Source organism: Gobio gobio (assembly GCF_949357685.1).
Source record: "Gobio gobio genome assembly, chromosome: 22".
NCBI classification, from domain to species: Eukaryota; Metazoa; Chordata; class Actinopteri; order Cypriniformes; family Gobionidae; genus Gobio; species Gobio gobio.
The window spans coordinates 41,228,849-41,253,051 of record NC_137118.1 but is presented as its reverse complement, the minus strand read 5'-3'; the positions used below and the strand labels follow the sequence as shown (position 1 = coordinate 41,253,051).

The following is a 24,203-nucleotide window of genomic DNA, read 5'->3' as shown; positions in this document are numbered from 1 at the left end:
TTGATTTCTCCGTCACATTGTTTTCTATCTCATGATTCAGAGGAACACATTTCAAAAGTCTGTCATGTCACAATTACTATCCTTTAAATACTGTATATGTATCCAATATTTTGTTTAATATCAGTTTATATATATTACATGGAATTTTATTTGTAATTATATACCCATTTAATATCAAATTCATATATATATAATATTTTATATTAAATGGGTATATAATTACTATTATATAGCAGGATATCATGTATGTATAATAATTATTAAAATAGTGTGCACATTATAAAAAGTGTAAATTATTTGATACATTGCCATTTTGTATTTTAATATTTATTAACAATATATTTATTATATTTATGTTTTCAAATATTTTGTTTAATCAGCATATATATAATTTGGCATTAAATGGGTATATGATTACAAATAATTAAATAAATTGTTGTCTAATAATTATTAAAAATAGTGTACATAATAGATTTATTTTATATTTATATTTATTATTTCATACATTGACAAACACACACACTAAAAGTTTGGAAACTGTACTATTTTGATTGTTTTTAAAAGAAGTCTCTTCTGCTCACCAAGGCTGCATTTATTTGATCCAAAATACAGCAAAAACTGTATTATTGTGAACAATTTTTACCATTTAAAATGATTGTTTTCTATTTTAATATATTTTAAAATGCAAATTATTTCTGTGATTCAAAGCTGAATTTCTATTTCAGAAAGTTCTTTCGAACTTTCTATTCATCAAAGAATCCTAAAAAAATGCTTTACACAACTGCTTTCAACATTGATAATCATCATAAATGTTTCTTGAGCAGCAAATCATCATATTAGAATGATTTCTGAAGAATCATGTGGGACTGACGACTGAAGTAATGGTGCTGAAAATTCAGCTTTGATCACAGGAATAAATTACATTTTAAAATATATTCAAATAGAATGAACAATGATGGTAAAAATATTTCACAATAATACAGTTTTTGCTGTATTTTGGATCAAATAAATGCAGCCTTGGTGAGCAGAAGAGACTTCTTTTAAAAACAATCAAAATAGTACAGTTTCCAAACTTTTGACTGGTAGTGTATATATACACACACACACACACACACACACATACACATTTTTCCCATTATAATAAGTGTGTGAATGTGCATTTTGATATGAATTGCATGCAACACCATGCGATAACAAGCATGTGTAATAATTAATGTGAGGTTGACCAGTGTTACGTTCAGCTGTTATCTATTACGACCTATTGTGAGTCACAGAAAACCTAATTTATCCCAAAAGATGAATTACATCAAGGTTAAAAATAGAGCAATAAGCAATACTCATCGACTACTGATGATTAGGCCTATTTGTGAAAATATTAATTAGCCTAGAAGCAACAAATATGAAATTCTAAAAAGCACTTCTTTGATCAAAGGCGGTTTTTGGATATTAACATGCCATTAATATTCAATGCAATTACCATAACATAATTAGAGAAAATGTTCCAATTAGCTTCAAATCTGCCATCCCATGACATTTAGTAAAGGATTAATGTTATCTTATGTAACATGTAGGGTAATGTGATGCCGTAGATACCGTATGGTCACGAGTCTACCTTTGCAGAGGGGCTCTGTGTCGTTCCAGTAGGGGTCTCGTGTGTTGATGCACTCAATGACGGGCGGGCCCTGCTCCAGCGAGTGGCCGGGGTCACAGGTGAACTGCACCACCGTCCCAACGCCGTAAGTCAGGTCTGTCGTGCTGAAGTTTCCATTTTGGATGTACGGCTCATAGCAGTGGCCCTTCTGGAATGCTAAACGTGAAGAATTAAAAGTTCTGTTAGCTAGAGTAACAATAAACAATCCAGAGGAACATGTTGGATGGATTAACCATAGCTGTTATTTAACCGTGTTAAAATGTTATTGCATGAGATATAATATAAGATATAAATATAAAACAATAACTTTACAATAAGCTTCCATTTGTTGGCAATAGTGAACATGAACTAACAATGAAAACACTTCTAAAGCATTTATTGATCTTGGTTAATGTTCATTTCAAGATTTACTAATACATTATTGAAATTTACAAGTTGAAAAGTTGTACCTGTTATTATTATTATTTAATGGACCTGAGCTAACAATGAACAGTTGCATTTTTATTAGCTAACATTACCAAATATATATACAAATCCTTGCTTAATGATAAATAACAGCAATAATGATAAATGTCTTGTTCAGTAACCTTACTAGTGAGACCTTATTGTTACCATTAAATTTTTTTTTGATATAATAAGACATAAAGATAAAATATCAAACCAAATGTATTTATTTTAAAGCACATTTTTCAAGTACAACATTTCACAAAAAGTCACTTTTATTTTGGTTTTTAAATGATAAAAAACAGGACAGATTGTCAGGGTTCTGTCACTTTGGTCTAGCTTACTCTTGGTTTTGTGACAGAGCCCTGACACTCCTGTATTGTTTGTCTTCTGTGAGTTTTGTGTGCGGAGCATGGTGTTCGAATCCCAGCACTTCGGTCTAGTTTGGTTTCGGTTTTGTGATGGGATTCGGACATTCATGCTCAGCGTGTTTGTCTTCTGACTTGTCATGTGAGCGTGCGCTCTTCTGTCCATGTGTGTTGTGTTCTGTTAGCACGTGGTTCGTGTATTCATGTTATGCTTTGTCTTGTGTAGCACGCGGCTGTTGTTTTTTCACTGGCTGCGTGCTTTCGTGTTGTCATGTTTTGTGTGAACACGCGGCTTATGAGTTCTCATTGGCTGCGTGTTCATGTCATTTTGTCATGTCGTTTTGTTTGGGCACATGGCTTGTGATTTTGCGTTTGCTGGCCATGTGCTCATGTTTTTGTCATGTTTGGTGTGAGCACAAGGCTTTTCATGTTTCTTTGTGCCATGTGCTCTCATGTCTATTGTCTAACCCCGCCCACCTTTTTTCCCTGATTATTGGTTCATTTGCCTCTTCTGTCTTCCCTCGTTACTAGGGATGCAACAATACAGTTAGTCCACGGCTCAATACATACCTCGGTTTTTTTAAAGGTCCCATGGCATGAACATTTCATTTTATGAGGTTTTTTAACATTAATTTGAGTTCCCCTAGCCTGTATATGGTCCCCAAGTGGCAAGAAATTTTGATAGGTGTTTGATCTGGGTGTCCTGCTCTGCCTTTGAGAAAATGAGAGCTCAGACGAGCTGATCTGGAATCTTCCCTGTATGTCGTTATACAGGGAAAGGTTACCTCCCCTTCCTCTGCTTTTCCCGCCCAGAGAATTTGGAGAAAATGGATTCAGTTTATCAGTCACAATGTCAGCACAGGCTTTACAAACAGACTTTTACGATATGGATTCGACAGCACCGCTGTCACAAACAGTGAGTAACAGTGTTCATTAATGCCTGATCTGTGATCAGTGATTTCTGATGTGTAGCTAATCATTCAAGTTCACACAGACTTTATTTCTAAATCGTTTAATACTGTTTATGCATCAGTGAATCAAGCCAGTGACTAAACGATCAACTTCACATCGTTTCTCTTAGTAGCATGAAACACATCTGTTATTTAAAGTGTGTTAAACTACAGAGAGCGATCAAAGAACACTCTCTTTATAATGTTCGGAGCTGTGAATCACAAGTCGCGAGTGTATCTACACACTTGCCCAAACTGCCGTTATAACGAATGACACTGTTATGCTGCACAACGAGGCTCTTACTGTATTCATATCGATGTTGTGTTTGCTGTTAGTTGTGGTGAAAGCATTTTGTGAGAGAAATAGCGTTGCAATGACGAGATCACTGCATTCACGCGATCAACAGACTGTCTACTCAATGCTGCTCATCACTGCAGCTTTTCATGTGATAGGAAAAGATCTAAAAATAATGCTCGACAGCTGTAATGGTAAAAAAACTTAGTAAAAGTATTCGAGAGGGGTTCCACATGTTACAAAGTTCGTCGATTAAGGAGGAAGATGACAGGGTCAGCGTGACTGGGACTCGTGTTTATTCAGAACTCTCAGATGTAAACAAAATAAACTCGCCCTCACAGCACTCTCAACAACTCAGCACAATATTACTTTTCTCAGCAATCTTTCTTCAGCTGTCTTTCTGGTCTATAAGTGCCCAGTCCGTCTCTCTCTGGCCGTGCGTGCAGACTAGGGATGCACCGGTTGACCGGCCAAAAACCGGAACCGGCCGGTTTTTGCTTCTAGCGCGCGATCGGCTTCGGAAGTGCGCCCGCGTGCACATACGCCTATATTGCAATCATTCGCGAACATGTCACTTGTGTGTTACAAACGGAACCTGGATAACTGAGGGAAGAGACGAGTGAATGAAGAGCCGCTTTCCTGCACGAGCTGAAGTTGCGCGAGCTTACCTCTCCGCCCTGCACAAGAGTAGATAGTGAGCGTTTGTTCAGTTCAGATTCTCAAGTGTTGGATCGGATGAGAACGAAACAGACTAACTTGTGAAAAAGCAGAAATACTTCTTTTTGTAGCCTAAAGAAGAACATGCATGTATTTTAAAAATGAAATACTATCAGTTCTGTAGCCTATAGGATGATCATTTATATTTGGTAACACTTTAGCATAATGGTCATTAGTTAACATTAGTTAACTACATTAGTTAACATTAACTAATAATGAACTGCACTTATAAAGCGTTTATTAATCTTTGTTAATGTTAATTTCAACATTTACTAATGAGAGATAACTGCATTATTAAAATCTTGTTAACATTAGTTAATGCACTGTGAACTAACATGAACAAACCATGAACAGCTGGATTTATATTAACTAACATTAACAAAGATGAACAAATGCAGTAACAAATGTACTGCTCATGGTTAGTTCATGTTAGTTAATACATTAACTAATGTTAACTAATGACCATTATTCTAAAGTGTTACCTTTTATTTTACCTTAAAATTAGATTGACTTAATTTGATTTAAAAAGCACCTGCTGTTGCATCTTAGTTTTTTTCGTTGCACTAAACATTATTTGATTTAACATTTTGGAACAATTATATACTTTGGTTTTATTGAATTTCACTGGTAAAGACTTTTTTTTTTTACACTGAATTTAAAAACAAATGCTGATTTAAGTAACATCTTTGTTTGGACTGCAGAATATGCAGTTGTTGCCTTTAATTTCACCTTTCAGCCTTTTAATTTCCAATTCAATTTCCTGTTAATTTCAGATTGCGGACTTGTTTTCATTAGCCAAAAGCCAATTTTGCCTGTTAAATACCAAATAAACATCTTGTTCATGTATACTTTCATTACTTTATTGTGTAAAAAAAAAAATCGGAAATCGGTATCGGAATCGGCCAGTTTTCTTGAAAAAAATCGGTATCGGAATCGGCCATGTAAAATCATGATCGGTGCATCACTAGTGCAGACCTCGCTAAACCCTCCGCCACAAGATCTAATACTCATTTCAAATGTAAAGATGTCAGCCAATCACAACAGTGGGCGTTCACACTGAAGTCTCACAGCAGACACGCCCCTTGAAACAGAGCATTCAAGCCAGAGAGCTAATATCAGAATAGAAAAATGCCTTTTATTTCTAAATTATGACATTTTATGATGTAAAAATCATACTAACAATATAAGTACACCTCAGGAAACATTATAAAATAATAAAAAAAATCCATGCCATGGGACCTTTAACCACGGTTTTCGGTTCGGTTCGGTTCGGTTCTGATGGCTTGTCACATCAGTTTTTTGCTATTCTATTCTTAGCCGACAGGAACAGCAAGAGGTTAAGGAGAAGTATTAGCGCAGTAAGACTACTTAGTCCCGTAATCACATGTTTGACAGGCTTTTAGTGCACGCGCTCAGAAAAGCGCATGTTAAAACAGTGCATAAGCACGTGAATGAAATGTTTAACCCGCAAGGCTTTAAAACGCATGCAAAAATTAACTTTCGTGATGCCTCACTTCACCGCTCTGTTAAAGTGTGAACAGCATTGCACGCGTGGCTAAACACCCCTAACTTTAGTGCATAGTGATTGGATATTTGCTCATATCAGCGCGTAGAGTCACAGGCACACTCAAACAGAGCCAATTCGGAGAGAAATTAAAATGATTAATTAAATGCAAAACCGAGCAATTCACAAGCGCGTATTGAACCGTGAATTCCGTACCGAACGGTTCAATATTATATCGAGAATTGTCGCATCCCTACTCGTTACCCTCTTTTGTTTGCTCCCTATTTATTCTCGTTGTGTTTGCGGTCCAGTGCTGGATCGTTGTCGTACGTGCCTTGTGTTTCCCTGCTCCAAATGTTGATTCAAAGTATTAGAAAAATCAGATCAAATGCTCCTAAAAACTAACGTATGTGATCTAATGTAATGGAATTTATACATTTTTAAGCTTTACTTAAATATCCAAATACTTTTTGGACTGCTGTACATTCAGTTTGATAAATCTCCCTAACATATTTTGTGTCACAGAGATCAAACTGGCCTACCTTCGTAACGAATATTGAAGCCAGTGTTGTGACTGTTTGGTTGGTCTGTTATAAACTGGACCCGAACAGCCGGGCCTTCACTGATCACTCCCTCAAACGGGATCGGGCCGCCACGTCCGGAATCAAACAGGACCACCGAACCTGCATCGAGGCCGCTCCATAAGACAAGCCTGTATCATGGGAGAAAGGCTGAGCCCTTTTATATACATATAAAAAAATGCATTGATTTAGATGATATGTGCATTTACCTGTCTGTCGGACCCAACACCATTCTCTCCAAATGCAGGTGCAGCCTTTGGCCATTAGGAGCCTCCAGGGACCAAGAGCAGCTGCGGTCCAGGGTGCTGTTAGGGCCCGAATGGGGTGAGGGGGACAGAACGCGTCCCACCATAGCGTTTTTTACAACCCCGCCACACAAAGCTTGAAAAGAACGTGTGTCAATAAGAGCAAGAGTTATGATACACTTTTAATTTACGAATACAGAGCTATAGTGGTTTGGGTGGTTGTCAGGGCATTGCAAGGTAGTTTTTAGCATATTGTTGAGTGGTTGCCATGCCCAAGTCTGTAGGTATCTCCATTAATGTAGGTCTACGGGATTTTTCTGCCCATCTAATTTCTCTTCCAGGTGAGAAAATATACATTAAGCATATACACTGATCAGGCATAACATTATGACCACTGAGAGGTGAAGTGAATAACACTGATTATCTCTTCATCACGGCTCCTGTTAGTGGGTGGGATATATTGGGCAGCAAGTGAACATTTTGTCCTCGAAGTTGATGAGCAAGCGTAAGGATCTGAGCGAGTTTGACAAGGGCCAAATTGTGATGGCTAGACGACTGGGTCAGAGCATCTCCAAAACTGTAGCTCTTGTGGGGTGTTCCCGGTCTGCAGTGGTCAGTATCTATTGGCTCTTTTCCACTGCGTGGTACAGCTTGGTACGGTTCGACTCGACTCGGCACAGCACGTCTCAGCTCGGCTCGGTTGCTTTTCCACTGCAGTAGCAACGCTTCAAGTGGGTGGGATTACGTTGTAGTTGCGCCTCCTCTACTGCCACGACATCATCGTAAACGCGACACAAAAACAAACGTGCAAAACCGGAGCAATGGAGCCTATCGAAGGAATGGTGTTCTTGATTCTCGGCATGTGGATGTTTTTCACCGCACAACGAAAAAGTTTGTTTCAAAGGAGGCTGATGGCAGCAAAACAAAATACTGAAAAAAAAACTAAGAGAGTATGGGAACTCCTACAACAAAGCGCATTCGACAATAGGCTTGCTCGACGGCGCACGAGGGTAAGCTAATCTTGCACTACGGTCTCAATCGCTATATCACTGTCACGAAAACATATAATGAACTTGGCTGGCAAAATTATGTTTTAAAATGCGTATTCTGTGTATTTCAGATCCTTCACATTTTGCAACGTCGCCGCAACAGACCATCTGTTTGGACATTTAACCGAGCTTCGGAGTGGTGGGATGTGATTGTTCCCGGTTTTACAAACACCCAATGGCTGGAGAACTTTAGAATGTCAGAAGAAACGTTTGTCTACTTGTGCAACAAAGTGCGTCCAGTGATGGAAAGACGGGACACAAACTTTCGTGTTTGTGTACCTCTAAAGAAGAGAGTAGCCATCGCACTGTGGAAGCTCGCAACCGGTTCTGAGTACAGAAGTGTTGGCCATCTTTTTGGAGCAAGCATAACAACTGTTTGTCGATGTGTCCAGGAGTTCTGTGCTGCAGCGGAGACTTTGCTGGTACCAGAACAAATTCGTTTTCCAGATCAGGAGAAGTTTCAAGAAATGGCTGCCTACATTGAGAACAGGTGGGGGCTCCCACAGTGTATTGGTGCTATTGATGGATCACACATACCCATCATAGCACCACAGGACTATCACTGTGACTATTTCAACCGTAAAGGCTGGCACTCCATCATCCTTCAAGGTGTTGTGGATGGAAAGGGACTTTTCTGGAATGTTTTCACAGGACTGCCTGGAAGCCTGCATGATGCTCGGGTTTTGAGACTGTCCACACTGTGGGAGTTGGCAAGTCGTGGAAGTCACATACCAGCTAATACCAGAAACATTGGTGGGGTGAATGTTGGCTACTACATTCTAGGAGATTCTGCCTATCCCTTGCAGCACTGGCTCTTAAAACCATTCGTTGACACTGGACGGCTGACAGCAGAACAGCAGGTGTACAACATGAAAATCTCCCGAGCACGTGTCGTTGTGGAAAATGCCTTTGGTAGATTAAAAGGAAGATGGCGTTGCCTTATGAAAAGGAATGACTGTGCGGTTGACCTTGTGAAATCTATGGTCCTGACATGCTGTGCTCTACATAACCTTTGTGAGAGTCATGGAGAGGCCTATGAGAGTGCATGGGATTCACCTTCAGCAGCAGAGCCTGTGGTGGCACTGGCACAGGCTGTAGAGGAGGAGGGCAGGGATGTACGTGAGGGTCTGTTGCGTTACTTGAATAGTTAACTATTCATGTTGTCTTTCCTGTCAAGTGGATTATTAATAAACCTATCAAGAGTTGTCCAAGGAAGAAACAGTGGTGAACCGGCGACAGGGTCATGGGCGGCCAAGGCTCATTGATGCACGTGGGGAGCGAAGGCTGGACCGTGTGGTCCGATCAAACAGACGAGCTACTGTAGCTCAAATTGCTCAGGAAGTTAATGCTGGTTCTGATAGAAAGGTGTCAAAATACACAGTGCATTACAGTTTGTTGCGTATGGGGCTGCATAGCCACAGACCAGTCAGGGTGTCCATGCTGACCCTTGTCCACCGCAAAACCTTGGGTCCTGCCATCCATGTGGATGTTCCTTTGACACATACCACCTACCAAAGCATTGTTTCAGACGATGTACACCCTTTCATGGAAACGGTGGCTGTGGTCTCTTTCAGCAGGATAATGCGCCCTGCCACAAAGCAAAAATGGTTCAGGAATGGTTTGAGGAGCACAACAACGAGTTTGAGGTGTTGACTTGGCCTCCAAATTCCCCAGATTTCAATCCAATCGAGCATCTGTGGAATGTGCCACACCTTGTAAAAGGATCTGCTGCTAACTTCTTGGTGCCAGATACCACAGCACACCTTCAGGGGTCTAGTTCAGTACATGCCTCGATGGGTCAGGGCTGTTTTGGCAGCAAAAGGGGGACCAACACAATATTACGTCATGATGTTATGCCTGATCGGTGTATAAGTTTAATACTTAAAATGACCACATCAACATTAACATTTCAGCACTTTTCACACTTGTTCCTGTGATTCTCAAAGTCTCACCTCTGCAGCTTGGTTCGCGTTGGCTCCACACAGGCAGCGAGGCATTGAGGCATGTGAGTGTGTCGTCCCCCTGCAGGTGGTATCCCATGTGACACTGGAAATGAGCCGTGCCTCCAGGATGCAGATCTTTGACTGACACCTCCCCAAAATGTGGGCGTCGAGGTAGGGCACAACTCAGGCGAAATACTGGACAAGAAAGACCAGATTCTCCTTTTAAAATTCTCCTTTTATGACATCTGAGTAAATAATGACAGATTTTTTGCGGGGTGAATTATTCCTTTAATCATTTATGAGTAAAATGAAAGCTAATTCCACTCGAGAATGCTGATCAAAACAAATTGCATCCAAGGCGGAACAAGAAAGCCTTGTGAAATGAGCCCTAGAGTGAAACTACAAGTACATTAGCCGGTTAATGGACATGGCAGAAGCTATCAAGTTAGATAACCGAGCAAATTAACCAAATGGAGAATTTTCCAATTAAAAGTTTGGAGGGAAAGTCAACAACTGAGACTTCTGGATGAGGAGCATTTTTAGCATTTACACAAGGACCTGTGGGACCCATTACCATAATATTATATAAACTTCAGTTTTATGTAAAAGAGCAATTATCTCTATAAAACCAAAAATCCCAAAGATGCCCTGTTTAATGCATAAGTGGCTTGTTTTGAAAAAGACGCACTTTGATAATGCAGCTGGAACATGCCGACTCCTCCCTCTGGAGACGACCGGTAGAACACGGACAACGTGTTTGTTGGACTGCGGATCACCTGACCTTCCACCAGAAGCGTCTGATTGGCTAGTACGAGCAAGGCTCCACCTTCATCTTCCCCTCTGATTGACAGCTGCTCGCCCTCTGACAGGTTAACACTTTTGACCTACAACAAAAGAATGCCAATCATCTGGTAAGAAATCCACAATACATAATGAAGTATGTATAGCATGTACAGTACGCCATTCATAATAACATATTATCAAGTTCATTTGAGAACAAAAAACAATGTGTACTACAGTACAAATATGCATTTGATGATAATACCATGGTACTTCCATGTATGGGTAATTCTCAAAATATAGAGACATGTCCTTTTTTAATAATTAAAAATACTTCAAATAGTCAAGAAACTGTGTGTGTGTGTGTGTGTGTGTGTGTGTGTGTGTGTGTGTGTGTGTGTGAAATTAGAATTTTTATTTGCACCAAATTGTATATATATACTGATATTAATCTAAATATTTGATCCATAATTATAATATATTTATAATAATAATGGAATATATAATATATTAAATATATAATGGAATATTTACAATACTGTCATTTTTATTTTGATAGTTATAAATATATTATAATCATGTGTCAAATATTTTGATTCACATATACATTTTTATTAAAAAAAATATATTAAAAAGGTGATTATTGTTACAAAAGATAATGTTTTGTCATTGGTGTTATCAATGTTAGAAGGTTTTACAATATGATTTTTCACACCATGTTAAAAAGAAATTAATTTGAAATGTATAGTTTTATATGTCTCAGTGGTGTCACATTACTTAATTTTCATAGATTTTCATTGAAAAAAATTATGAAACAACATGCACCAATAAATAGTGCACAATGAGAGCAGGAACGTGCATTAAGAAAGGATGCATTTTGAATTTATGTTGATTTTAACGCATATCACGGCCAGCATGGATTATCCGTATCTATCCCGATCCCATGAGGACAGTGTGTGTATACATACCAAATTAATTGGGAGTGTTTTAATCCCTTGAGACAGAATATTAAACACACACACAGACACACACCAGGCCTTTGGCTGTGGATTAAAGTGGTAATTAGAGATTATGTCACGGGCATGAATTATCCGCAGAGGGAGAGCGGACGTGGACACGGGATTACAGCAGGCTGCATGCGGGCACTGCGGCAACAAGCCCCCGTTTCTCTCATTCACATCTGCTTGTGTGGCTCCAGCTCTCGGGGAACATACTGCTGCCGGCCCAAAGTGCTCAACTCCAGTAATTAGATCCCTGCAATTACACCATCTGCCACTAGAGGGCAGGTTCGACCGGACACAGAACTGTTAAGTGCAGTCACCTGTATCCGAGGGTGTCGGGGAAATGTGCTAGGCGGGCACTGGAGAAATCGGATTGCATTGCAGGAAAAAAAAGCTTGTTAGGCAGCAGATTGCATTTCCAGATAACTCCCTTGGGGCCACAGGCTGTGGTCGGTGTTCTGCAGCTGGTTATTTGTTGAATTACACAGTCTATTAGCATATCATTTAAAGAGAGTCATGCATTAACAGGTGCCTGTTCAGTCAAGAGAATCCAGCGCAGTTTGTCATATCATTTGAAGGAGTAGCAAAGTATGATTAATGAATGCAATATTCAATCCTCATATTAAAAGGCCTGCAAATATGAACCCTGAAGAGCAGGAAGTGTACCTGTAGCTCCACGCCGTAGCCAGTGTATACCGTTACAGTGTACGTGCACTGCAGGAAGGCTCCTTCTGGAAGGGGCGGATCGTCTGAAGAATCGATGTAGCCCTCTGGGTCGGTGAAATTGACCCTGCAGTTTGATACAGCTGGGGGAAAATGCCAGACAGACGCCATTAAAAACCCAACAATTCATCTGAGAATTTCTATAAAGGGATTTGAGAAGCAAAACAACAGTAAGGAGGAACATCTATATCACAGAGCTCGCTACAGCTCAAAAGTTTGGAATAATAAAGATTTCTTAAATGTGTTTGAAAGAAGTCCCTTATAATACTCAATAAGGCTGCATTTATTACAGTTGCAAATTTAATTGGTAAAACAAATTTGCGAACAAAGCAGCAATTACATCTCGTGTTCAAGAGAAAAAATCACACAAATTTAACAGCTAAGTGTAAATAGATACTGTTTGCAACAAGTATAATTAGCAACAAATATCTTGTTTACACTAATGCAAACAGCGACAGATGCTATTAACACAAAATGTCATATAATATGCTGTTATTAGAACTAAAAAAAAATATTTGAGCAACGGTTGGCAGAGTTAGTGAAAAAAGCATTTGCACTGTGCAAATAGACACTGGCTTGAATAAATATGATAAATTACTTTTAACAGAACATTACAGTTTAGAGCGCAGAGACAAATCTCTCTGACAAAATGTTTGTTAGTTATCACAACAGATATTGGATAGTAGCAGTGTTATTTTTTCCAGCATTATTAAATCACTTAAAGGCACAATATGTAAGATTTTTGGATTCAAATATCCAAAAGACACTAGAACAATGTTATATATTGTGTAGACTTGTGTGCTTACATTATCCCAAATGTTTCCAAGAATGTTTAAATCCAGAGAAATAAGAAATTTTAACCAGGACGCGGACCGTGAGCGTCACCTATCATTGACATCATACCCACGTTACTCTCAGTTTAATTTTATTTTGTATTTCATAACCATGGAAACATCTTAAGCAACTGTTTGGATACATTCATCGACAGAAAACTCGATTTACCTTTATTAAGGAGTAGTCACCTTTATTTATATAGCGCTTTTTACAATGTGATTGTTTCAAAGCAGCTTCACAGTGTTAAACCGGAAAATGATGCAACAGAATTTGATTCGGCTGTACAGCCGCTCTGGAGAAAACAGTAATGTCATCCAGCTCATTTGAATTATCATATAGTGTCAATGCGGGCGGAATAGTAATATAGTTGAATATTTAGTGTCCCCAACTGAGCAAGCCAAAAGCCAAAGGTGAAAGAGGCGAAAGTGGCAAGGAACCAAAACTCCATCAGGTGATATAATGGAGAAAATAAACCTTGGGAGAAACCAGGCTCAGTCGGGGTGCCAGTTCTCCTCTGGTCAACGAACAAACAGTGTACGGTTCTGATTCTGGCAACATTACAAATCAGAAGTCATATTAGATGGGAATATTCGAAAGATCGGAGTCATCACGCCGGAGACGGGTTTATTGAGGATATCGTGTTGATGAGGCATTTATTAGATCGGAATATTTGAAGGATCGGAGTCATCACGCCGGAGACGGGTTTATTGAGGATGCAGTGTCGACGAGGCATTTATCAGATCAGAATATTCGAAAGATCGGAGTCTTCACGCTAGAGACGGGTTTATTGAGGATGTCGTGTTGATGAGGCATTTATTTGATCGGAATATTCGAAGGATCGGAGTCATCACGCCGGAGACGGGTTTATTGAGGATGTCGTGTTGATGAGGCATTTATTAGATCGGAATATTCGAAAGATCAGAGTCATCACGCCAGAGACGGGTTTATTGAGGATGTCGTGTCGATGAAGCATTTATTAGATCGGAATATTCAAAAGATCAGAGTCATCACGCCGGAGACGGGTTTATTGAGGATGTCGTGTCGATGAAGCATTTATTAGATCGGAATATTCGAAAGATCGGAGTCATCACGCCGGAGATGGGTTTATTGAGGATGTCGTGTCGATGAAGCATTTATTAGATCAGAATATTCGAAAGATCAGAGTCATCACGCCAGAGACAGGTTTATTGAGGATGTCGTGTCGATGAGGCATTTATTAGATCGGAATATTCAAAAGATCGGAGTCTTCACGCCGGAGACGGGTTTATTGAGGATGTCGTGTCGATGAGGCATTTATTAGATCGGAATATTCAAAAGATCGGAGTCTTCACGCCGGAGATGGGTTTATTGAGGATGTCGTGTCGATGAGGCATTTATTAGATCGGAATATTCAAAAGATCGGAGTCATCACGCTGGAGACGGGTTTATTGAGGATGTCGTGTCGATGAAGCATTTATTAGATCGGAATATTTGAAAGATCAGAGTCATCACGCCAGAGACGGGTTTATTGAGGATGTCGTGTCGATGAGGCATTTATTAGATCGGAATATTCGAAAGATCGGAGTCATCACGCCAGAGACGGGTTTATTGAGTATGTCGTGTCGATGAAGCATTTATTAGATCGGAATATTTGAAAGATCAGAGTCATCACGCCAGAGACGGGTTTATTGAGTATGTCGTGTCGATGAAGCATTTATTAGATCAGAATATTCGAAAGATCAGAGTCATCACGCCAGAGACGGGTTTATTGAGTATGTCGTGTCGATGAAGCATTTATTAGATCGGAATATTTGAAAGATCAGAGTCATCACGCCAGAGACGGGTTTATTGAGGATGTCGTGTCGATGAGGCATTTATTAGATCGGAATATTCAAAAGATCGGAGTCTTCACGCCGGAGACGGGTTTATTGAGGAAGTCGTGTCGACGAGGCATTTATTAGATCGGAATATTCGAAAGATCGGAGTCTTCATGCCGGAGACGCGTTTATTGAGGATGTCGTGTCGACGAGGCATTTATTAGATCGGAATATTCGAAAGATCAGAGTCATCACGCTGGAGACGGGTTTATTGAGGATGTCGTGTCGATGAGGCATTTATTAGATCAGAATATTCGAAAGATCGGAGTCATCACGCCAGAGACGGGTTTATTGAGGATGTCGTGTCGATGAGGCATTTATTAGATCAGAATATTCGAAAGATCGGAGTCATCACGCCGGAGACGGGTTTATTGAGGATGTCGTGTCGACGAGGCATTTATTAGATCGGAATATTCGAAAGATCGGAGTCATCACGCTGGAGACGGGTTTATTGAGGATGTCGTGTCGATGAGGCATTTATTAGATCAGAATATTCGAAAGATCGGAGTCATCACGCTGGAGACGGGTTTATTGAGGATGTCGTGTCGATGAGGCATTTATTAGATCAGAATATTCGAAAGATCGGAGTCATCACGCCGGAGACGGGTTTATTGAGGATGCAGTGTCGACGAGGCATTTATTAGATCAGAATATTCGAAGGATCGGAGTCTTCACGCTAGAGACGGGTTTATTGAGGATGTCGTGTTGATGAGGCATTTATTAGATTGGAATATTCGAAGGATCGGAGTCATCACGCCGGAGACGGGTTTATTGAGGATGTCGTGTCGATGAGGCATTTATTAGATCGGAATATTCGAAAGATCAGAGTCATCACGCCAGAGACGGGTTTATTGAGGATGTCGTGTCGATGAAGCATTTATTAGATCGGAATATTCGAAAGATCAGAGTCATCACGCCAGAGACGGGTTTATTGAGGATGTCGTGTCGATGAGGCATTTATTAGATCGGAATATTCGAAAGATCGGAGTCATCACGCCGGAGATGGGTTTATTGAGGATGTCGTGTCGATGAGGCATTTATTAGATCAGAATATTCGAAAGATCAGAGTCATCACGCCAGAGACAGGTTTATTGAGGATGTCGTGTCGATGAGGCATTTATTAGATCGGAATATTCAAAAGATCGGAGTCTTCACGCCGGAGACGGGTTTATTGAGGATGTCGTGTCGACGAGGCATTTATTAGATCGGAATATTCGAAAGATCGGAGTCTTCATGCCGGAGACGCGTTTATTGAGGATGTCGTGTCGACGAGGCATTTATTAGATCGGAATATTCGAAAGATCGGAGTCATCACGCTGGAGACGGGTTTATTGAGGATGTCGTGTCGATGAGGCATTTATTAGATCGGAATATTCGAAAGATCGGAGTCATCACGCTGGAGACGGGTTTATTGAGGATGTCGTGTCGATGAGGCATTTATTAGATCAGAATATTCGAAAGATCGGAGTCTTCACGCCGGAGACGGGTTTATTGAGGATGTCGTGTCGACGAGGCATTTATTAGATCAGAATATTCGAAAGATCGGAGTCTTCACGCCAGAGACGGGTTTATTGAGGATGTCGTGTTGATGAAGCATTTATTAGATCAGAATATTCGAAAGATCGGAGTCTTCACGCCAGAGACGGGTTTATTGAGGATGCCGTGTCGATGAGGCATTTATTAGATCAGAATATTCGAAAGATCGGAGTCATCATGCCGGAGACGGGTTTATTGAGGATGTCATGTCGATGAGGCATTTATTAGATCGGAATATTCAAAGCATCGGAGTCATCATGCCGGAGATGGGTTTATTGAGGATGTCGTGTCGATGAGTCAATTTACAGGGGGGAGTCTAATTGACACGGTCTCTGCAGACACTTCAAGGATGCGTTAGTCATGTCTAGGCACAGGTCCACTATCTGATCTAGATACGGGCCGGATCCGGCTGACTGCAGTAAACCTCGGGATAAACAGAAAGACTAACATTAGCGTAGATGCCATTCTTTTTATGATGTAACGAGTACATCAGGTGCTATGGGAAGTGTTCCCGGTTCCGTCTGACCTAGTTAATGCAGCCTAAAAACAATCATTTAACTGATTTGAATAATATAAATTGATAATGTTCTATGTGTATGCCATAGTAAAGAGAGTCTAGATTTAAACTGACAGAGTTTGTCTGCTTCCCAAACAATGCTAGGAAGACTGTTCCAGAGTTTAGGTGTTAAATAGGAAAAGGATCAACCGCCTGCAGTTGATTTTGATATTCTAGGTATTATCAACTGGCCAGAATTTTGAGACCACAATAGACATGATGGAGTATAATGCATTAAGAGCTTGCTCAAGTACTGGGGAGCTACACCATTTAGTGCTTTGTAAGTAATTAGCAAGAGTACCATGTTTTACTATGCCTAATATTGATCTAACTTACTGCAGTGTGCAACAAGTGTCTCATAGTAGCTGCCGAGCGAACGCACCGCATATCATGCAGCATTTTTACTGGCCAATCAGTAGACATAGGTCTTAGCAGCAAACACACTGTGATATGACCATGCTAAATTTATGACACTGTCAGAAAATTGTCATAGGCTATCTTTGGTCGCAAGACCGTGACAACGGCCATCTTTGAACCTCTCTCCTGTACGATGTAGGACCACCGTTTAGGGGCCATGACCACAGAAAACGCCACGATTGTTCATTTGGGACAGCCCAAAATCATACAACGTGTACCGGGCATTATGCCGGGTTCAGACTACATGATATCAGCCTGATTTTGGGTGTGGTGATTCGTAAAAGACAATGGCTGTCGGGACTCGGGACGCAATAATTGATTGTTTTATCTCGTATAATGTGTCATAGTAGACAACAACCAACGCCATTGTGAAGCCTGTGATGCTTCACAACGTCCCGACAGAAAGACTAGCATATTTAATTTTTTTATCCGGCCTTCCACGATGGGTGGAAGAGTGAAGAGAAAAGAGTGAAGAATGACAGAGTGAAAAAAGATAAATGCTGGCGAACGATAGCAGAGGCGCTTCAGCAACCCGGTGAGTACTGGAATTAGCATTAAGCTAACACACCAGTTTTAGTAGTTTCTTTACGCTCTTGTTTCTGGAAGTTAGTCGCTAGTTCTGCCTTCTCGATGACATCATGAAAGTCGTTAAAAATGGCAAGCGATGATTGGTTGGGAAGCAACGTGTAGTCTGACCAGAAGTAGTCCACCAGACAACAAAAATTTGGGAGTCAAAATCGCATAATCGTAATATTATCTAAGTAATAATCATCTAATATTTTATATTATTTCAGCTTTAATTAAAATTATTGAAAACAATTTTTAATAGTTTTAGTTAACAATAGGTGTGTTCGTCTTGAAGCGGCACTGCGTAGACAGATCGGTGTACAACATCAAAAGTACCGCAAGAACGATTCGAATGCGTAGCCTTCTGCTCTCTAATTGCTCTCGCGGTAGTTTGATGTCATACAACGATCGGTCAGCGCACACCTAAAAACAACACTGCATCTGACCAAATTATTCAGTCACATGACTTGAGGCACAGTCACTTGACTTTTTTGATTTGCATGTCTCCATTTCAAGCTAGCATATTTTTATGTGCATTCTGGATATTTTATTCAGATCTTTGGGCTTCTACCCAGCACTTTTTACGCAATCTCAAAAAGTGAATGGAAACAGTTAGCCAATGATTTTCAGTGGCAAAGTCATTCACTTTCAATGAGAGTTGGCGAGACTGCTGGGAATGCGATGATGTTAATTAGAGGTCAACTCTTAATTAGTTTGCCTCGTATCTTTCCATGATAACTTTTTTTGTGGAATTAGGACATTTTTCATCCTTTTCTGCTTTAATGAAATGCGGGGTTCCTCAGGGATCGATATTGGGTCCAGTCTTGTTTTCCATCTACATTTTTCCTTTGGCTGATATTAGTCAGAAACGATGTATGGGTGGGGTGGAATAATTTGGCTCTACAGTCCCTTTTTGGCTGTTTTAATGATATTAAGGATTGGATGGCGGCCAATATTCTCCACCTGAATGAATCAAAGACTGAAGTGTGCTTTTCACAGGGACTAGGAAATATGCATCTCTCTCTCTCTCTCTCTCTCTCTCTCTCTCTCTCTCTCTCTCTCTCTCTCTCTCTCTCTCTCTCTCTCTCTCTCTCTCTCTCTCTCTCTCTCTCTCTCTCTCTCTCTCTCTCTCTCTCTCTCTCTCTCTCTCTCTCTCTCTCTCTCTCTCTCTCTCTCTCTCTCTCTCTCTCTCTCTCTCTCTCTCTCTCTCTCTCTATATATATATATATATATATATATATATATATATATATATATATATATATATATAACCTGTATTAGCATCCCTCAATTGGCTTCCAGTCAAATTCAGAAATCAGTATAAGATGTAATATGTATATATTTGTTTTTAAGGGTTTAAATGGGTTGGCACCCAGTTATATTAGTGAACTTCTTCAGCAACTTACATTCTCTAGGCCATTTCCAAGTCTAAAATCAAAAGGACTATTCTCTATTGCAGCTCCTCGCTTACCTCTCCATATTAGATCCTGTGCCACTCTTGATGCATTTAAATCTCATTTAAAGCATCCTAGAATGTATGAATGTGCCAGGTACTGGTATGTAAAGCACTTTGGCCAACATGTGTTGTGCTATATAAATAAATGTGATTGATTGAACTATATGTAGATGTGCAGCAGCATAAGGAACAACTACTAGCAACCAACAGTATAATGACTCACACTCATGATTCAGGTTTTTCTGAAACTCGGTCTTACCTGAGATGAGAACTCCAGACACTGTTTCAACGTTCACAGAGGTGGGAACCATATCTGCAACCAAAGGCTTTGTGTGTGCGGTTGGAGCATCGGTATCCCAGCTCGGTGTTGCAACGGCCTCTGGGGGTTCGGTGGGGATTTCGTAGGCTGGAGGTAAAGTGGGGTGTGCAGGGAGCATCTTCCTCAGGAAGGGCTGGTCGGGTGACAAGGCATCTGCTCCAGCCTCGAGCCCCTTTCCCAACATGGGCACCAGATTAGGGGGTAAACCGCTGGGAAGGGTCACACCCTTCTGGGCCAGAAGATGATCCTTGCGTGACAGGACAGACTCTAGGAAGTCCTGCCCCATGGATGCAACTCCTCTGGGGGTTTCTTTAGGGGCTGGTACCTGCATCACTGGAGTGAAGCTGGGTGGAGGGGTCAAATCGGTCTCGTCTGGGACAAAGAAAAAGAATTTGAGAACAATTAGTAAGGAGTAACCAAGTTCCTTTATGCAAACTGAACTGATATCCCAATTGTTTGTCCAAGACAGCAGTGCGAAACACTGCAGTTTCAGAAGAGATCTCAACACCGTCTCAATGTCAAATGTGCAAACGAAAGTCAAAGATCTCAGTATGAATACTTCTCCTCAAATTCTTCCAAGATCAATCTAAGCTGCTATCCATACTTTTATAGCGCTATATTCTATGGCTTCATCTGAAATCGCATACATCTGAGTAGGCACTTAATTTGAATAAGTAATTCCTACATGACAATTAAAAAAAAGTATGTTCTATATAATATGAATGTGTTTAGTATGAATGTAATCCAAATGTACTACATACGCCATGTTGTCAGTCATGTGTCCGTCGCATCACTTCACTGTCATTCATAAATCCTCTCCCGTGGCCATTGTGAAACTATTAAAAACATGTTTGTTCATTCAAATAAAGCTAAAATATAACAAAATAAACACCTGGCACATAGCGGCGCTAGACGCCGCACGACGCAAGTGTTTTTTGCTAATTTCAGCAGACGCAGTTATCATGTTCAAGTCCTGCGCCACGTTGTTTAAATAGATCAATGCATTTGTGCCCATTTGTGCGCCCATGGGCGTGCTGGTCTGAAAACGAGGTGTGTTCAGGCGCATTGTTGGCGCGTTGCTATTTTGAGGCAACTGAAATAGACTGAACCACCTGAAACCTGGTCTAAAGTCAATGGCGCAATATTTTTTGGGTTATTTAAAGAGTGCTTTAGTAATATGTGCCTATAGGCGGGATCACAACTCTGCTAATTACACACACACCGCTCGCAAATTCCGCCATGTAAATAGCAAAAACTGGCTTTTAAAGGGAATGGGAGATGAGACCGACTCTGATTGGTTGATTGCACGTTACGCCCCATTACTCATTAAGAGAATAGGGAAACAACCCTTTTAGACTATGCACCTGGCGCGCAGACAATTTTTCCCGTCGTAAAAACATCCAAAAGTAGATTCGGACATGCCCTAAGTGCACTTGCGCTATGCGCTTTAGACCATGCGCTCAGATAGGGCCAATTGTGTCACTGTCACCATTTTCAATGGCTCCACCACAAAAAAATAAAATTTTATGTGTAAAGATAAAACCATAATGTAGCTTTCTAACTCCATAGTTTTACCGTTTAAGAAATTTGATAAGGAGAGTTTGTACATTTGTACATTTTCTGAAGGTGTGAGTGGAATGCAAGTGAGCTATAAAAAAATGTATACAATTTTCCTTCGGAAAAGCATCTTACCAAACACATAAGTGCAATGATATGCATGATTTGCAACAAGGTTATGGTAAAGTGCAGGCTTCCACTGCTGTATTCATTCAGGGTAGATGTCAGCTGTATCATTGATGAGGGGTCGGTGTAAAAGAGGTGGGAGTTCCAGTTATAAGGGAATCTAGTTTTCACAGCACTATTCTGGGTCTGTCCGGATGATTGGACCACTGCCAGGACTGTAAGTTATTAAAACTCCCTCTCTTTCTGTGCTGCCGATTCAGGTTTGCAGACAGTCCTTCATGGGGAGGATGGACTGGAACGCAAATGAAGCGTGTCGGAGAAACGACGCCGTAAGAAATGCGCCGACACGCCGTATCCTATGAGTGTTAATATGTGGAGCTTCACCTCCTGCGCGTCAACCCACGATCTGAACTCATTCTCATGCTCACTGAAACACCTCAACCTTTCATTTTCTGCCAAAACGGTGTCATTAGACATAAAAAGTGACATCAATGTCATGCTTATGCATTGTTTAAATTGGACTTTAACCAGAAAAGACAATTTTCTGCTCTATATATACTCCCACTTGTAAGGATCCAAAAGTATGAGACCACATTTGGGATAATGATTATAATAAAATATTACATTTTTCTATTTATATATAGTGTGGAATTACATTAAAACACCTACTAAATAATCTCTCCATAACAAACTAATTCAGATGCATACGACTTCTAATCTCTGTTGGCTTTTTCACCACAGTGGCCATTCCTCAAGGTGAAAAAAGAGGAAGTGCCTGATCAATTAAATTACACAGGCGAAAAAAGCTATTACCCTCGGAGAGTGATAGAGTGTTGTCCAGGGACGTTGTCTGAGCAATAAAACATGTAATGAAAGTGAGTACAAGAGAAAACCACCTGACGTGGAGTGCACACAGCCACTTCGTCCTCTAGTGAAAGTTAATTGGTCCATGTACGTTATACATGCACTTCTGCTCAATATAATTCTGAATTTATTAGAGACTCAAACATGAAGCCAGTTGACTACTGGATTTATAACAGATATATTTAAAGGGGTCATGACATGGATTTAAAAATATATATATATTTGAATGTTTCTTGAGGTTAATTTTTCTGCAGCAATTAACATGTTGTCAGAACCTCTAGTAAATTACGTTATTTTGTTTAGTTGTCTGTTAAGAATCGCGGAAAAAAAACATGATCTGTATTTGAAACAAAAGAAATTGTGATTCTCAATTTAATTAGAATCGTGCAGCTCTGCTTTGAAGAATTTGCCCATGGGATGTCACAGATCCCACAATATCCAAATTAACCATTTTCAGGGCTTGTTTATATTGAGAAGGATGTTTTAAAGGATTAGTTCACCCAAAAATTAAAATTAGACCATGATTTACTCACTCTCAAGTCATTCTAGGTGTATATGACATTCTTCTTTCAGAAGAATAAATATATCCATCATAAAACTGCTCCACACGGCTCCGGGGGGTTAATGAAGGCCTTCTAAAGCGAAGCGGCGCATTTGTGTAAGAAAAATATCCATATTTAAAACTTTATAGCACAAGACGACCGCCGGAAGCTAGTTATTTTAGTCTATAAAGTTTTAAATATGGATATTTTTCTTACACAAACACACCACCCCGCTTCAGAAGGCCTTTATTAACCCCCTGGAGCCGTGTGGAGCAGTTATATGATGGATAGATGCACTTTTATGGACTTCAAAAACGACAAAGCCATTCACTGCCATTATAAAGCTTTGAAGAGCCAAGACATTTTTAATATAACTCCGATCTTATTCGTCTGAAAGCACAATGTCAAATACACCTAGGATGACTTGAGGGTGCGTAAATCATGGGCTAATTTTCATTTTTTTGGGTGAACAAAAAACATTCTATTTCTATTTTCAAATCTATTTTTTGGTTTTTACAAAATCTTGATTTTGCTTTTAGGTTATATAGTAATGTTAAATTTTTTTTTTTTTTTCAAATATATTACATTTTTGCAACTATTTTTTTCCCAGTCTGTCAGAAACGCTTTGTTTAGTTCTGGTCCCCATGAAGCCCCTCCTATGAGACGCGCAATGTGCTCTGATTGGTTGGCTGGATCAGTGTGTTGTGATTGGTCAACTTGTTTGGGAAATGTCATGCCCAAGCAGCAACCTCCCGCAGTTTCTCTTGAAGCCAATACGGAAGTGTCTTAAACTGCAGTTAATTGACTGGCCACTAGGGACAGGCTCCAGAAGGGAGCAGAATCTCATTGAGCCCCATGTTTAAATGCAGAAATTTACAGCAGAAAAAAACATGTTTACAGCCTGGTACAAATTGTGGTTTTGGTCTATATATCTAATTTTGCTCTTCATGACAACTGTGAGGGGGTGAATTTTTTTTATAACTTATTCGTTTACATTATATAAGGCCTTAAAGTTCTGCATAATTAAATTGAGTGACAGGTGGATAGCTGTTTGTCTGCTGTATGTTAGTCATCGCATCACCTCAGCTCCACCCACATCCCACCTCTTTGCCCATTATCAGTTATCCGGGAGTGACGCTGCCAAGATGGCAACCGCCAGCTCGACCCTATTTTACGCTTCAAAACTGCTCTTCAGAATCCTATGGGTGACGTCACGGACATTACGTCCATATTTTTAATAGTCTATGGTCATGCCCCTTACCATAACTGCGAGTTTCAACCAAGTGGCAACCTCCCCCAGTTTCTCTTGAAGCCAATACGGA

At 40.1% G+C, this 24,203-nt stretch overlaps 1 protein-coding gene across 1 annotated transcript in view; it reads right to left on the bottom strand.

Moving 5' to 3' along the window:
- Window positions 1–24,203, bottom strand: part of sez6l (seizure related 6 homolog (mouse)-like) — an 81,038-nt gene that overhangs the window by 10,604 nt on the left and 46,231 nt on the right. The window contains exons 2-8 of the mRNA XM_079804426.1: window positions 19,733–20,164; window positions 12,195–12,334; window positions 10,436–10,631; window positions 9,757–9,942; window positions 6,720–6,891; window positions 6,472–6,641; window positions 1,613–1,807 (exon numbers count right to left, since the gene is read on the bottom strand). Of these exons, the coding sequence (XP_079660552.1) occupies window positions 1,613–1,807; window positions 6,472–6,641; window positions 6,720–6,891; window positions 9,757–9,942; window positions 10,436–10,631; window positions 12,195–12,334; window positions 19,733–20,164 (1,491 nt within the window). The remainder of the gene's footprint in view (window positions 1–1,612; window positions 1,808–6,471; window positions 6,642–6,719; window positions 6,892–9,756; window positions 9,943–10,435; window positions 10,632–12,194; window positions 12,335–19,732; window positions 20,165–24,203) is intronic.